This window comes from Balaenoptera physalus (genome assembly GCF_965194825.1).
Source record: "Balaenoptera physalus genome assembly, chromosome: 2".
Classification (NCBI taxonomy): Eukaryota; Metazoa; Chordata; class Mammalia; order Artiodactyla; family Balaenopteridae; genus Balaenoptera; species Balaenoptera physalus.
In genome coordinates, this window is record NC_138883.1 from 108248514 (window position 1) to 108263722 (window position 15209).

The 15209-nt window shown below is 39.8% G+C and overlaps 1 protein-coding gene across 7 annotated transcripts in view; it reads left to right on the forward strand.

Moving 5' to 3' along the window:
- APH1B (aph-1 homolog B, gamma-secretase subunit) overlaps positions 1-15209 on the forward strand; it is a 112579-nt gene that overhangs the window by 13721 nt on the left and 83649 nt on the right. For all 7 annotated transcript variants that reach the window (XM_082448192.1, XM_082448195.1, XM_082448193.1 and 4 more), the window contains one exon: positions 8340-8467. In XM_082448192.1, coding sequence (XP_082304318.1) covers positions 8340-8467 — 128 coding nt within the window. The remainder of the gene's footprint in view (positions 1-8339; positions 8468-15209) is intronic.

Here is a 15209-nt window from a genome sequence, read left to right on the forward strand (position 1 = left end):
AACGCGAGCGGTGGGGAGCGATGGGGAGCGGCAGATGAAGCTTGTCTCGCTCGCCCGCCACTCACCTCCTGCCCTGCGGCCGGGTTTCTAACAGGCCGTGGACCAGTACCAGTCCGTGGCCCGGGGGTTGGGGACCCCTGTTTTAAGGGATAGATCTATTAGATTTTCTCATCTTTTTCATTCTAAAATTCTTCACCAAACATTTACTTGAATATTTTCATTTACAAAGATCTACGTGGATATTTCCATCTTGAGAATGAATTGCCTTGTTTCAGATGGTAGGCTGCTTTTCCATCTCTCAGGAGACTTTCTCCTTATATTCAGTGGAACAGTGATTTGCAGTACTGCTGATTTACCAGCATTTCTGGAGGACAGAAGGCACGGATGGCATCTTTAAAGCGGGGTATCTCTGCGGTCTCCCTCATCTCAGTTGAAGCCCTTCCATCCTTCCTGTTGCTCAGGCCCAAAACCTTGGAGTAATTCCTGATTCTTCTGTTTTTCTCGTTACTCACATCTAATCCAACTGCAAATCTCACCTCCCACTGCCATTTAAATCTCCATCCAAGTTCTTATGCGCTAGCTTTTGCTTTATATATGGAATCAGGAATGGATGTTTGAGAGATGCTTTGGAGCAAACATTTAAAGAAAAGGTAAACCTGATGGTGCTGAAACTACTCCAGGGCAGAGACAGACATGAGAAGGTCCTAGTTAATTTCATGAAGTCTGTGAAGCATTAATACAAAGTAATAGAATCCTGAGAGCCCACACTCACTGAATTAAGGAATTGCACCCTAGGTTCCTGTGAGCACTGCCTTAGACCCCATGCTCCCAATGGCAGCTCTGGCCAGTGAGTTTGCCTTGGTTTGTTATGCAGCATTTTTGTGATAATAATTGACCTATAGAGAGAGTTTCAAGTATTTTTTAATATGCCACATATGGAAAAAAAGAGTTGACTTTTGCTTCTTCAAAGGGCCTTCCTAGGCTTAATAAGCAGGAGCTGGAGCAGGGTTTCTCAACCTCGTTACTATTGACTTTTGGGGTTCTTTTTTCGGGAGGGCATTGTCTTGTGTACTGTAGGGTGTTCAGCAACGTCCCTGGCTTCTGTCCACCAGATGCCAGAAGCAGCCCACCCCCAGTGTGGCAACCAAAAATGTCTACAGACATTGACAAGTGACCTCTGGGGGCAAAATCCCCCCACTTGAGAATCACTGAGTTGAAAGGCCAGATTTGGGTTTGCTTTTAGAGGGAACTTTCCCACAGTGACTGTTTTGGTGAAATAAGCTCCTAAACTGGAAGTATTTGAAGTGGACCCTGTGGGATCTGCTTTTTCATTGCACAGGGGACTAGATCAGCAGCTTCTAAGGGGCTTCCCAACACTGACTCTCCACACTGATGGGCTAATTGGGGGAGGGAATTTCATCATTCTTCACCATCTGCTAGGGGGACTGTAAATGTAACATAGTTTCCTTGGCAGTCTGTTCAGCTCATGAACATCCTTCAGGAGCATTTTCATAAATCTGAAATGATATTTTGTATCATTATATTTGTTTATATTCAGATTGCTTTCAGGACATTTTCTTTTTGATCTGGTTGGTATTAAGGGACAGTACTCCGCCTTTCTTATGGCTGTGTCATATGAGATGGTTTTCAAAATGTGTCTTATTTTTATCTGGGAGAATGTTACTTGTTTAGTAATATATGTACGTCTACATTACAATAAACTAGGTCACAGAATTCTGTTACATTTTTTAAAGCAAAAATGTAAAGTTAAATCCTTATTGCAGGAAAGGCATTTTCAAAAACACTGGTTTAGTTCTGGGTCCTGACTTGGGCTAGGTCATTGGAGATCTGTCCAGGATCTGGTGAGTTTCTGCAGCCAAGAGGGATGGAGGAGAGTCTGTCACTTCACAGAACCTTGAAGTCCCAGACCCTTCTCTTCCTCGGAAGAAGCATCCAGAAGCCCTTTGGTAATCACATCCTATCTCTGGGCAGCTGAGGCTGAGCCTTGGCTTTGGCAAGTCCTCCTCTGTCTGTTGTTGCCACCATCCAGCAGCAGGCCTTGGAGCTCTCTGGCCTGGTTATAGAGATGCTCTGAAGTTGTCAGGGGAAGCCAGATGATAGCAGTTTCCATGCTGGCTGGATCCAGTATTAGGATCTATAGCTATATTAGGCCGTTGCCTTTGCAAGGACAGAAAAGTAGATATCAAGAATGAGGGAGAGAGGGACAAGCGTGAAAATGAAGATATTTATGAATCCATGTGCTAGAGTGTTTGGGCTATGTTCAGGAAGGATTAAAGAACCAAATAGTAAATGTAGCATCTTAAAGATAACACTGAAACATTTTGCTTAGAAGTAGGTTAGATTGAAACATTCTCTACCAAGAGAATGTGTAAAAGATTATTAGAAAAGGAAGTGCATTAGCAAAGTATTGAAATACAATTTCACAAACAGATGTAAAATACTTGTTAGAACTCTTCAGCTTTCTGATTAATGTTCTAAAACATTAAAATTATGGGAGCTCTTTTTATTAATCTGGATTATAAAAGGATATGATTTTGATATTCTCATGGTTAACTTAGAAAAGTGTTTTTGTTTTTTCTACTTTTAAGAATATTAGAACAAAGCAATGGGAATTCCCTGGTGGTCCAGTGGTTAGCACTCCGCGCTTCCACTGCAGGGCACATGGGTTCGATCCCTCGTTGGGGAACTGAGATCCAGCATGCCGCACAGCGTGGCCAAAAAAAAAAAAAAAAAAAAGAACAAAGCATATTTTAGGGTTAGACTCACTGAAGGACTTTTAGAATTTTATATATTTAGGAACATGACATGAGAAAGGTTTAGTAATTAAAAGATAGTACCCTAGAGATACTATTAACAAATCTTCATTTCTAGCTGCAGTTAATTCCATTTATTAGAGAGAAGTATCAAAATAGTATGTGTGTAGCTCTAGCTACATGTATGTGACAGAATAGTTTAGATATCCAGGGCTCAGTTTCTGTTGGACCTCTAACCAGTTGCAGAGGAAACAAACAATAAATCCCAGTAATCTAAATAGCACATTGTAATAGTAAAGGCTTATGACTATAGAAGCTAGCCAGAAAGTAGTGCTAGCTGAATAAATAAGCAGTCAAGTAGGAATATACAATGTTTTAGTAAATGTCTGACAGATCCTTTTTAGATATTGTGTTAATAAAACAGTAAACTGAAACGATGCGCTTCTTTTCTGAAAAGGAAGTTCCATGGGACTGTATTTTGTTCACCGTGATAGCCCTATTGCCTGGCCCATAGTGGGTGCTAATAAATCTTTGTATGAATTAATAAAAGAGGGGAGGAAGAAAGTAAATGTGCGAGTAATACAATGTCAGAGGAAGAAATAATCTACAAGAGTGAACAAGAGTGCATTTTAAAACATAGTCAAGTGCCCAGGAAGCTTGGATGAATGTGGTAATTGCTTGCTGCTTTGCTTTACTTTCCCGCCTGTTAGTACAAATTCACTAAATTAAAGGTCCTGGCTTATGTTCATCTTTGAATCTGGAGACCGTAGCACATAGTAGTTGTCATTTATTGAAAAACTGTGGTTGGCAAAGCACTGTTCTTCCCTGCGCAGCAACCCAGGGGCATTATTTGCATTTTAGAAATAAAGGAAACAGAAGCTCAGAGGGGTTGGAAGAGCTTGCCCAAAGCCACACCATGGAGCTAGGATTCCAGCTCAGGAGTGTGTGACTCCAGAGCCCATAGGCATCATCTTCAGGCCAGACTCTCTAGGTGCTCAGTAAATGTGTGTGGAGTGTTTAAAAAAAAAAGAGTAGGTATCAGGATGAGCTTACCAAGGAGATGGCACTGAGCTAGATGTTAAATAAAAGTAAGATTTGGATGGAGTGAAATGGGTAGGCTGGTGGTGAGGGGTAGAGCATTCAGGCAAAAGGGGTAATCAGTTAAAAAACAAAAAGTGAAAACATAGAGGCATAGACAGAGTATAAGTAAGAGTTCTGGTTTTCTTCCATGTAGGATATGTTTGAAGATTAGTAAAGGATAGTAATTTGGGTCTAGGTTGTAGAGGGCCTTCGATCTAACCTGAGATGCTTGGACTTTACTTTGGAGACAGGGTCAATCCATCAGAGATAATTTTTAGCAGGAAAGAGGCTTGCAAACAGAAATGTCCTACCTAGAATTTGAAAGAAAGTTGAGGGCTAATGATATCTTGAGAATGTTTGTCTGAAACAGAGTAATGCTCTTTTGGATGAGAATGAACTGAAAAGTCCATAAGTAAGAGCATTTTCCAAGTAGCTGAACTCTAGGACTTGATCACAGGAGGATAATTGGCTGGCTTCAGTATATGTGGCAATGCATAGAAGAAAAGGCAAATATAGCTGTCAAACAAAAGATAATGCAGGAGGCTGCAAGTAAGAAAAGAGATTATTTGGGGTCTTAAGAATTGCAAGTCAGGGACTTCCCTGGTGGCTCAGTGGTTAAGAATCTGCCTGCCAATGCAGGGCACACGGGTTCGAGCCCTGGTCTGGGAAGATCCCACATGCCACAGAGCAACTAAACCCGTGCGCCACAACTACTGAGGCTGAGCTCTAGAGCCCGTGAGCCACAACTACTGAAGCCCGTGCCTAGAGCCTGTGCTCCACAGCAAGAGAAGCCACCGCAATGAGAAGCCCGCATACCACGAGGAAGAGTAGCCCCCGCTCACTGCAACTAGAGAAAGCCCACGCACAGCAATGAAGACCCAATGCAGCCAATTATAATTAATTAATTAATTTAAGAAAAAAGAATTGCAAGTCAGGAGACAGATTTGTGTAATCTTGAAAGAGTGTTCCAAGGAAGAAATAGACTCGGGCTTATTAAGACAAAAGACGATGAAGTTGTTAAAAGTTGCCTGGTGAGAATTGTGATTGACATAAGTCGGAAAATACTTGTCCTTAAGGAATCACAAGTTGTTTTAGAGTAGGGGTCCAATAAGGGGATAGACTGTCATGAGTTATTTTAGGGTGAAGTTTCAATAAGTGTCTTGAGTTTCTGGCAGGTGTCCTGGATGACTTCATCAGGTCAAAATGTCAGATTCCATCTCGGCTGAGCCATGCCTAAGTTACACTTCCTTAATGGCCACCCGGCTCCATGTGGAGAATTCTCTTAGCAATACTGACTCCATTTTGATCTTTCTTTCACATAGCTCACGAACAGATGACTCATTAATGATGTCATTTCTTTCTCTTGACATGTAATTGACATGTAGGCTTTAGAAAAACCTTAGAGTGTGAACATCTGTGTCTATAGATCACAATTTCTACTCTGGTCTTTTGTGACATAAAATTAACTCCTAGGTGTTTTCAGTCGTCTCAACTCTACACCATCACATAAACAGGCATCTGTCTTCAGGGAAACTGACCTCTGAGGGATCATCGATGGAATTAAAATGCATCATTTTAGTTTCGTCTACCATTGTCCCGAAGTTTTTTCTTTTTTAAAATTCCTCCTCTACTTTAAAGTATTTACCATCATTTGCTGAAACACTATCACTAGATGTAACAACTTGCTTTCCTCCAGCCTCAACAGTTATGTCTTTTTAATAGTTTGCTTTTGACTTTGTATAACTGAAATAATGGTCATTTTCCCACAATATTCTTTTCCCTCACTCAACATTATATTCTTAAGACCATTTATATTATAGAACATGTAAGTATTCCATTGTGTGAATACACCACAGTTTATCCATTCTGGTAATGATGAACATTTTTGGTCATTACAAACAGTGCTGCTATTAATATTCTTGTATATATCTCCTTGTACAAATATACTAAAGTTTCTCTACAGCAGTGGTTCTCAAACTTGACCATGCATTAGAATCACCTGGAGGGCTATTTAAACATAGATTGCTGGGTGTACTGTGTCAGATTCAGGAGGTCTGAGGTGGGTCCCAAGAATTTGCATTTCTAACAAGTGCTCAAGTGCTAGTGATCTATTGATTCAAAAACTAACTGCTTCAGAGTCCATACAGTCAGCCCTCCATATCTGTGGGTTTTGCATTCACAGATTCAGCCTACCATGGATCAAAAATAATTCAGGAAGAGAAAATTCCCCAAAGCAAAACTTGTACTTGCCTGGCTCCAGCAACTATTTACATAGAATTTATACTGTGTTTACAACTATTTTCCTAACATTTACATTATATTAGGTATTATAAGTAATCTAGAGATGATTTAAGGTATACGGTGGAGGATGTGCTGTGCATAGGTTATATGCAAATATTATGCCATTTTATATAAGGGACTTGAGCATCTGCAGGTTTTGGTATCCATGGGGGGGTCCTGGACGCAATCCTCCACGAATACTAAGGGAGAATTGTATAGGTCTAGCTGTGGAATTGCTGGAGTGCGATAGAGAATGCACATTTTCAACTTTGCTAGGTAATGCTAGATTGTTTGCCTACCAGCAGTGTGAAAGAGAATGGTCAGACTTGACTTTTTGCCAGACTGGTGGGTGTTAATGGTGGAAAAGGGAAATCTGTGTGCCTTTTTTCATGTTGAAACTTTCAGAATATGTGGAACTTGATCTTTCTCTTTTTTTTTTGGCCACACCTGTGGCTTGTGGGATTTTAGTTCCCCGACCAGGGATCGAAGCTGGGCCCTCAGCAGTGAGAGCGCAGAGTCCTAACTACTGGACTGCCAGGGAATTCTGAAACTTGCTCATTTTAAGTAAGGAATGTTGTCCAGGATGCAGGACACACACGCACACGCATGCACACACACAGTATTCCATAGAAAAACCTGTGTGTGCCGATCAAGTTCAGTTTCAGTTGCTTAAGAATCTTGGATAAAAAATGGGCAGAAGACCTAAACAGACATTTCTTGAAAGAAGATATACAGATTGCCAACAAACACATGAAAGGATGCTCAACATCACTAATCATTAGAGAAATGCAAATCAAAACTACAATGAGGTATCACCTCACACCAGTCAGAATGGCCATCATCAAAAAACCTGCAAACAATAAATGCTGGAGAGGGTGTGGAGAAAAGGGAACCCTCCTGCACTTTTGGTGGGAGTGTAAATTGATACAGCCACTATGGGGAACAGTATGGAGGTTCCTTAAAAAACTAAAAATAGAACTACCATACGACCCAGCAGTCCCACTACTGGGCATATACCCTGAGAAAACCATAATTCAAAAAGAGTCATGTACCACAGTGTTCATTGCAGCACTCTTTACAATAGCCAGGACATGGAAGCAACCTAAGTGTCCATCGACAGATGAATGGATAAAGAAGATGTGGCACATATATACAATGGAATATTACTCAGCCATAAAAATAGACGAAATTGAGTTATTTGTAGTGAGTTAAAAAAAAAAATGGTTCTGAAGAACCTAGGGGCAGGACAGGAATAAAGACGCAGATGTAAAGAATGGACTTGAGGACACGGGGAGGGGGAAGGGTAAGCTGGGATGAAGTGAGAGAGTGGCATGGACTTATATATACTACCAATTGTAAAATAGGTAGCTAGTGGGAAGCAGCCGCATAGCACAGGGAGATCAGCTCATGCTTTGTGTCCACCTAGAGGGGTGGGATAGGGAGGGTGGGAGGGAGACGCAAGAGGGAGGAGATATGGGGATATATGTATATGTATAGCTGATTCACTTTGTTATAAAGCAGAAACTAACACACGATTGTAAAGCACTTATACTCCAATAAAGATGTTAAAAAAAGAAAGAATCTTGGATAATTACTGCAATTTCTAATACTTTTATCTTCCATTGGCCTTAAAAAAAAAAATCCAAGGAGAAATTCCACTTTAATGAGAAGACTTGTTTAAATTGAAGACACCTCTTTTAATGGAGAACAGTTTCTCAGGGACCTCCCTGGCAGTCCATTGGCTAAGACTTCGAGTTTCCAATGCGGGGTTGGGGGCGTGCTGGTTTGATCCCTGGTCGGGGAACTAAGATCCCACGTGCTGTGTGGCATGGTGTTGGGGGAGGGTGGGAGTTTCGCAATTAGTGCAGAAGGGTAATTTGGAGAAAAGCTGATTAGATATCACAGTAGTTTTATTGCATTCCTAAGAGAAACTCCTTGAAAGCCAGATCCAAGTTGACTTTTTGTTTCACAAGTTCACGTTCTAGATGAGAAGATGCTTCAGAGTTGGCCCCCTGGTTCAGGAATGTTGCTCTCAGAGTTACTATTCGAGCAAATATGTGTCAGGGTCCCGCTTCTGTCAGATAGGGTTGAACCCTCCCAGTAGTGCGGTGTGTACCCCAAGAGCGTTGTCCCAGGACTAGGTGTTCAGTGGGCTTTGGGGTTTGTTGTCCTGTGACTGGGCAGTGATGGTTGCCTGTCTTTCAGCTTTCATGACGCTGGTGATCATATTGCTGCACATGTTCTGGGGCATTGTGTTTTTTGATGGCTGTGAGAAGAAAAAGTGGTACACCCTGCTTGCAGTGCTTCTGACGCATCTGCTGGTGTCAGCCCTGGTGAGTATTGCTACCGTGCTCAAACTGGTTTTTGGAGCTCAAGTCTGCATATCTAAAGTGGTAGATTCCACTCTGAATGAAATACATGCTCATAGGAAAATGAGGAAATTCAGAAAAGTCATTTAAAAGAATGAGTGAATGAATGATAGATAAATCATCTATTTCTTACCATAGAAAGATAACTATTAATTTGTTGGTTGATCTCATGAAAGTTTTTTGGTTTTTTTTTTCGTATGTGTCTTTCTTTTAATGGGTAGAGTCAAACTGAAATAGGCTTGCATTATGCTTATGTTATGTAACACATCTTAAACAATTTCCATGTTATTATAAATCCTTTTAATATTTAAGTTTTAGTGGCTTTAGATCATTACATAAAGTTATAGTTTGCTTAACTGATTGATAACTTGTTTTTCTACTTTTGGTTATTATAATGCTGTCTGGAACAACTTTGTATGTGAAACTTTTTCAATACATTGTTTAGAGTCCAAGGAATGGATTTTTGAAGTCAAATGGTGTGAATATTTTTAAAGCCCTTGATGCAAATTGCTAAAATACTCTCTACAAGGGTTGTACTATTTTTACGCATTCTGATGAATGTCAAGAGTGCCCATCTCACTCTCTCCTCACTGACATTATAATGCCGATTTTCAAAAGTAATTTAAAACGAATACTTGACTAGATGTATTGTTTAAGCACTGTTTAATGCTTTGGTCTTAGTTTAATTGTAACATGTCATGTACTTGCAACAGAATTATCCCAGCCACTGCTTTGTCCAGACCTTTATCATTTCTCACCTACAGTATTGAAAAGCTTCCTTTTGATGGTGTCCTGCCTCATGTTTCTCTCCTCTCCATCCATTTAGAGTTCATATCAGGTTTTCTTATACTGGGCTTCTTGTTCTCTGTTCCATCTAAAAAACAATCTTATTGCCTTTCTTACCTAAAACCTTTCAGTCATACAGGATGCTAAAGTTACCCTTAATATGATGGCAGCTACATAAAGTCAAATCTTTTTTTGTTTTTTAATTTTTTAATTTTATTTATTTTTTTATAGAGCAGGTTCTTATTAATCATACATTTTATACACATCAGTGTATACATGTCAATCGCAATCGCCCAATTCATCACACCACCCCCCCAACCCCCCGCCGCTTTCCCCCCTTGGTGTCCATATGTTTGTTCTCTACATCTGTGTCTCAATTTCTGCCCTGCAAACTGGTTCATCTGTACCATTTTTCTAAGTTCAACATATATGTGTTAATATATGATATTTGTTTTTCTCTTTCTGACTTACTTCACTCTAAATGACAGTCTGTAGATCCATCCATGTCTCAACAAATGACCCAGTTTTGTTCCCTTTTATGGCTGAATAATATTCCATTGTATATATGTACCGTATCTTCTTCATCCATTCATCTGTCGATGGGCATTTAGGTTGCTTCCATGACCTGGCTGTTGTAAATAGTGCTGCAGTGAACATTGGGGTACATGTGTCTTTTTGAATTATGGTTTTCTCAGGGTATATGCCCAGTAGTGGGATTGCTGGATCATATGGTAATTCTGTTTTTGGTTTTTTAAGGAACCTCCATACTGTTCTCCATAGTGGCTGTATCAATTTACATTCCCACCAGCAGTGCAAGAGGGTTCCCTTTTCTCCACACCCTCTACAGCATTTGTTGTTTGTAGATTTTCTGATGACGCCCATTCTAACTGGTGTGAGGTGGTACCTCATTGTAGTTTTGATTTGCATTTCTCTAATAATTAGTGATGTTGAGCATCTTTTCACGTGCTTCTTGGCCATCTGTATGTCTTCTTTGGAGAAATGTCTGTTTAGGTCTTCTGCCCATTTTTGGATTGGGTTGTTTGTTTCTTTAATATTGAGCTGCATGAGCTGTTTATATATTTTGGAGATTAACCCTTTGTCCGTTGATTCATTTGCAAATATTTTCTCCCATTCTGAGGGTTGTCTTTTTGTCTTGTTTATGGTTTCCTTTGCTGTGCAAAAGCTTTTAAGTTTCATTAGGTCCCATTTGTTTATTTTTGTTTTTATTTCCATTACTCTAGGAGGTAGATCAAAAAAGATCTTGCTGTGATTTATGTCAAAGAGTGTCCTTCCTCTGTTTTCCTCTAAGAGCTTTATAGTGTTGTCTGGTCTTACATTTAGGTCTCTAATCCATTTTGAGTTTATTTTTGTTTATGGTGTTAGGGAGTGTTCTAATTTCATTCTTTTACATGTAGCTGTCCAGTTTTCCCAGCACCACTTATTGAAGAGACTGTCTTTTCTCCGTTGTGTATCCTTGCCTCCTTTGTCATAGATTAGTTGACCACATGTATGTGGGTTTATCTCTGGGCTTTCTATCTTGTTCCATTGATCTATGTTTCTGTTTTTGTGCCAGTACCATATTGTCTTGATTACTGTAGCTTTGTAGTATAGTCTGAAGTCAGGGAGTCTGATTCCTCCAGCTCCGTTTTTTTCCCTCAAGACTGCTTTGGCTATTCGGGGTCTTTTGTGTCTCCATACAAATTTTAAGATGATTTGTTCTAGTTCCGTAAAAAATGCCATTGGTAATTGGATAGGGATTGCATTGAATCTGTCGATTGCTTTGTGTAGTATAGTCATTTTCACAGTATTGATTCTTCCAATCTAAGAACATGGTATATCTCTCCATCTGTTGGTATCATCTTTAATTTCTTTCATCAGTGTCTTATAGTTTTCTGCATACAGGTCTTTTGTCTCCCTAGGTAGGTTTATTCCTAGGTATTTTATTCTTTTTGTTGCAGTGGTAAATGGGAGTGTTTCCATAATTTCTCTTTCAGATTTTTCATCATTAGTGTATAGGAATGCATGAGATTTCTGTGCATTAATTTTGTATCCTGCTACTTTACCAAATTCATTGATTAGCTCTAGTAGTTTTCTGGTGGCATCTTTAGGATTCTCTGTGTGTAGTATCATGTCATCTGCAAACAGTGACAGTTTTACTTCTTCTTTTCCAATTTGTATTCCTTTTATTTCTCTTTCTTCTCTGATTGCCATGGCTAGGACTTCCAAAACTATGTTGAATAATAGTGGTGAGAGTGGACCTCCTTGTCTCATTCCTGATTTTAGAGGAAATGCTTTCAGTTTTTCACCATTGAGAATGATGTTTGCTGTGGGTTTGTCATATATGGACTTTATTATGTTGAGGTAGGTTCCCTCTATGCCCACTTTCTGGAGAGTTTTTATCATAAATGGGTGTTGAATTTTGTCAAAAGCTTTTTCTGCATCTATTGAGATGATCATATGGTTTTTCTTCAATTTGTTAATATGGTGTATCACATTGATTCGTTTGCGTATATTGAAGAATCCTTGCATCCCTGGGATAAATCCCACTTGATCGTGGTGTATGATACTTTTAATGTGTTGTTGGATTCTGTTTGCTAGTATTTTGTTGAGGATTTTTGCATCTATATTCATCAGTGATATTGGTCTGGAATTTTCTTTTTTTGTAGTATGTTTGTCTGGTTTTGGTATCAGGGTGATGGTGGCCTCATAGAATGAGTTTGGGAGTGTTCTTTCCACTGCAAGTTTTTGGAAGAGTTTGAGAAGGATAGGTGTTAGCTCTTCTCTAAATGTTTGATAGAATTCACCTGTGAAGCCATCTGGTCCTGGACTTTTGTTTGTTGGAAGATTTTTAATCACAGTTTCAATTTCATTACTTGTGATTGGTCTGTTCATATTTTCTATTTCTTCCTGGTTCAGTCTTGGAAGGTTATACCTTTCTAAGAATTTGTCCATTTCTTCCAGGTTGTCCATTTTATTGGCGTAGAGTTTCTTGTAGTAGTCTCTTAGTATGCTTTGTATTTCTGTGGTATCTGTTGTAACTTTTCCTTTTTCATATCTAATTTTATTGATTTGAGTCCTCTCCCTCTTTTTCATGTTGAGTCTGGCTAATGGCTTATCAATTTTGTTTATCTTTTCAAAGAACCAGCTTTTAGTTTTATTGATCTTTGCTATTGTTTTCTTTGTTTCTGTTTCATTTATTTCTGCTCTGATCTGTATGATTTCTTTCCTTCTGCTAACTTTGGGTTTTGTTTGTGCTTCTTTCTCTAGTTCCTTCAGGTGTAAGGTTAGATTGTTTTTTTGAGATTTTTCTTGTTTCCTGAGGTGGGCTTGTATAGCTATAAACCTCCCTCTTAGAACTGCTTTTGCTGCATCCCATAGGTTTTGGATTGTCATGTTTTCATTGTCATTTGTCTCTAGGTATTTTTTGATTTCCTCTTTGATTTCTTCAGTGATCTCTCGGTTATTTAGTAACATATTGTTTAGCCTCCATGTGTTTGTGTTTTTTACGTTATTTTCCCTGTAATTGATTTCTAATCTCATAGCATTATGATCAGAAAGGATGCTTGATATGATTTCAATTTTCTTATATTTACTGAGGCTTGATTTGTGACCCAAGATGTGATCTATCCTGGAGAATGTTCCGTGCGCACTTGAGAAGAAAGTGTAATCTGCTGTTTTTGGATGGAATGTCCTATAAATATCAGTTAAATCTATCTGGTCTATTATGTCATTTAAAGCTTCTGTTTCCTTATTTATTTTCATTTTGGATGATATGTCCATTGGTGTAAGTGAGGTGTTAAAGTCCCCCACTATTATTGTGTTACTGTCGATTTCCTCTTTTATAGCTGTTAGCAGTTGCCTTATGTATTGAGGTGCTCCTATGTTGGGTGTGTATATATTTATAATTGTTATATCTTGTTCTTGGATTGATCCCTTGATCATTATGTAGAGTCCTTGCTTGTGTCTTGTAACATTCTTTATTTTAAAGTCTATTTTATCTGATATGAGTATAGGTACTCCAGCTTTCTTTTGATTTCCATTTGCATGGAATATCTTTTTCCATCCCCTCACTTTCAGTCTGTATGTGTCCCTAGGTCTGAAGTGGGTCTCTTATAGATAGCATATAGATGGGTCTTGTTTTTGTATCCATTCAGCAAGCCTGTGTCTTTTGGTTGGACCATTTAATCCATTCACGTTTAAGGTAATTATCGATATGTATGTTCCTATGACCATTTTCTTAATTGTTTTGGGTTTGTTTGTGTAGATGCTTTTCTTCTCTTGTGTTTCCCACTTAGAGAAGTTCCTTTAGCATTTGTTTTAGAGCTGGTTTGGTGGTGCTGAATTCTCTTAGCTTTTGCTTGTCTGTAAAGCTTTTGATTTCTCCATCGAATCTGAATGAGATCCTTGCCAGGTAGAGTAATCTTGGTTTTAGGTTCTTCCCTTTCTTCACTTTAAGTATATCATGCCACTCCCTTCTGGTTTGTGGAGTTTCTGCTGAGAAATCAGCTGTTAACCTTATGGGAGTTCCCTTGTATGTTATTTGTCGTTTTTCCCTTGTTGCTTTCAATAATTTTTCTTTGTCTTTAATTTTTGCCAATTTGATTACTATGTGTCTCGGTGTGTGTCTCCTTGGGTTTATCCTGTATGGGACTCTCTGCGCCTCCTGGACTTGGGTGGCTATTTCCTTTCCCATGTTAGGGAAGTTTCCGACTATAATCTCTTCAAATATTTTCTCTGGTCCTTTCTCTCTCTCTTCTCCTTCTGGGACCCCTATAATGCGAATGTTGTTGTGTTTAATGTTGTCCCAGAGGTCTCTTAGGCTGTCTTCATTTCTTTTCATTCTTTTTTCTTTATTCTGTTCTGCAGCAGTGAATTCCACCATTCTGTCTTCCAGGTCACTTATCCGTTCTTCTGCCTCAGTTATTCTGCTATTGATTCCTTCTAGTGTAGTTTTCATTTCAGTTATTGTATTGTTCATCTCTGTTTGTTTGTTCTTTAATTCTTCTAGGTCTTTGTTAAACATTTCTTGCATCTTCTCGATCTTTGCCTCCATTCTTTTTCCGAGGTCCTGGATCATCTTCACTATCCTTATTCTGAATTCTTTTTCTGGAAGGTTGCCTGTCTCCACTTCATTTAGTTGTTTTTCTGGGGTTTTATCTTGTTCCTTCATCTGATACATAGCCGTCTGCCTTTTCATCTTGTCTATCTTTCTGTGAATGTGGATTTTGTTCCACAGGCTGCAGGATTGTAGTTCTTGTTTCTGCTGTCTGCCCTCTGGTGGATGTGGCTATCTAAGAGGCTTGTGCAAGTTTCCTGGTGGGAGGGACTGGTGGTGGGTAGAGCTGACTGTTGCTCTGGTGGGCAGAGCTCAGTAAAACTTTAATCTGCTTAAGGGTGGGGCTGGGTTCCCTGGCTCTTGGTTGTTTGGCCCGAGGCAACCCAACACTGGAGCCTACCTGGGCTCTTTGGTGGGACTAATGGCGGACTCTGGGAGAGCTCACACCAAGGAGTACTTGCCAGAACTTCTGCTGCCAGTGTCCTTGTCCCCACGGTGAGCCACAGCCCCCCCCCCCGCCTCTGCAGCAGACCCTCCAACACTAGCAGGTAGGTCTGGTTCAGTCTCCCCTGGGGTCACTGCTCCTTCCCCTGGGTCCCGATGTGCACACTACTTTGTGTGTGCCCTCCAAGAGTGGAGTCTCTGTTTCCCCCAGTCCTGTCAAAGTCCTGCAGTCAAATCCCACTAGGCTTCAAAGTCTGATTCTCTAGGAATTCCTCCTCCCATTGCTGCACCCCCAGGTTGGGAAGCCTGACGTGGGGCTCAGAACCTTCACTCCAGTGGGTGGACTTCTGTGGTATAAGTGTTCTCCAGTCTGTGAGTCACCCACGCAGCAGTTATGGGATTTGATTTTACTGTGATTGC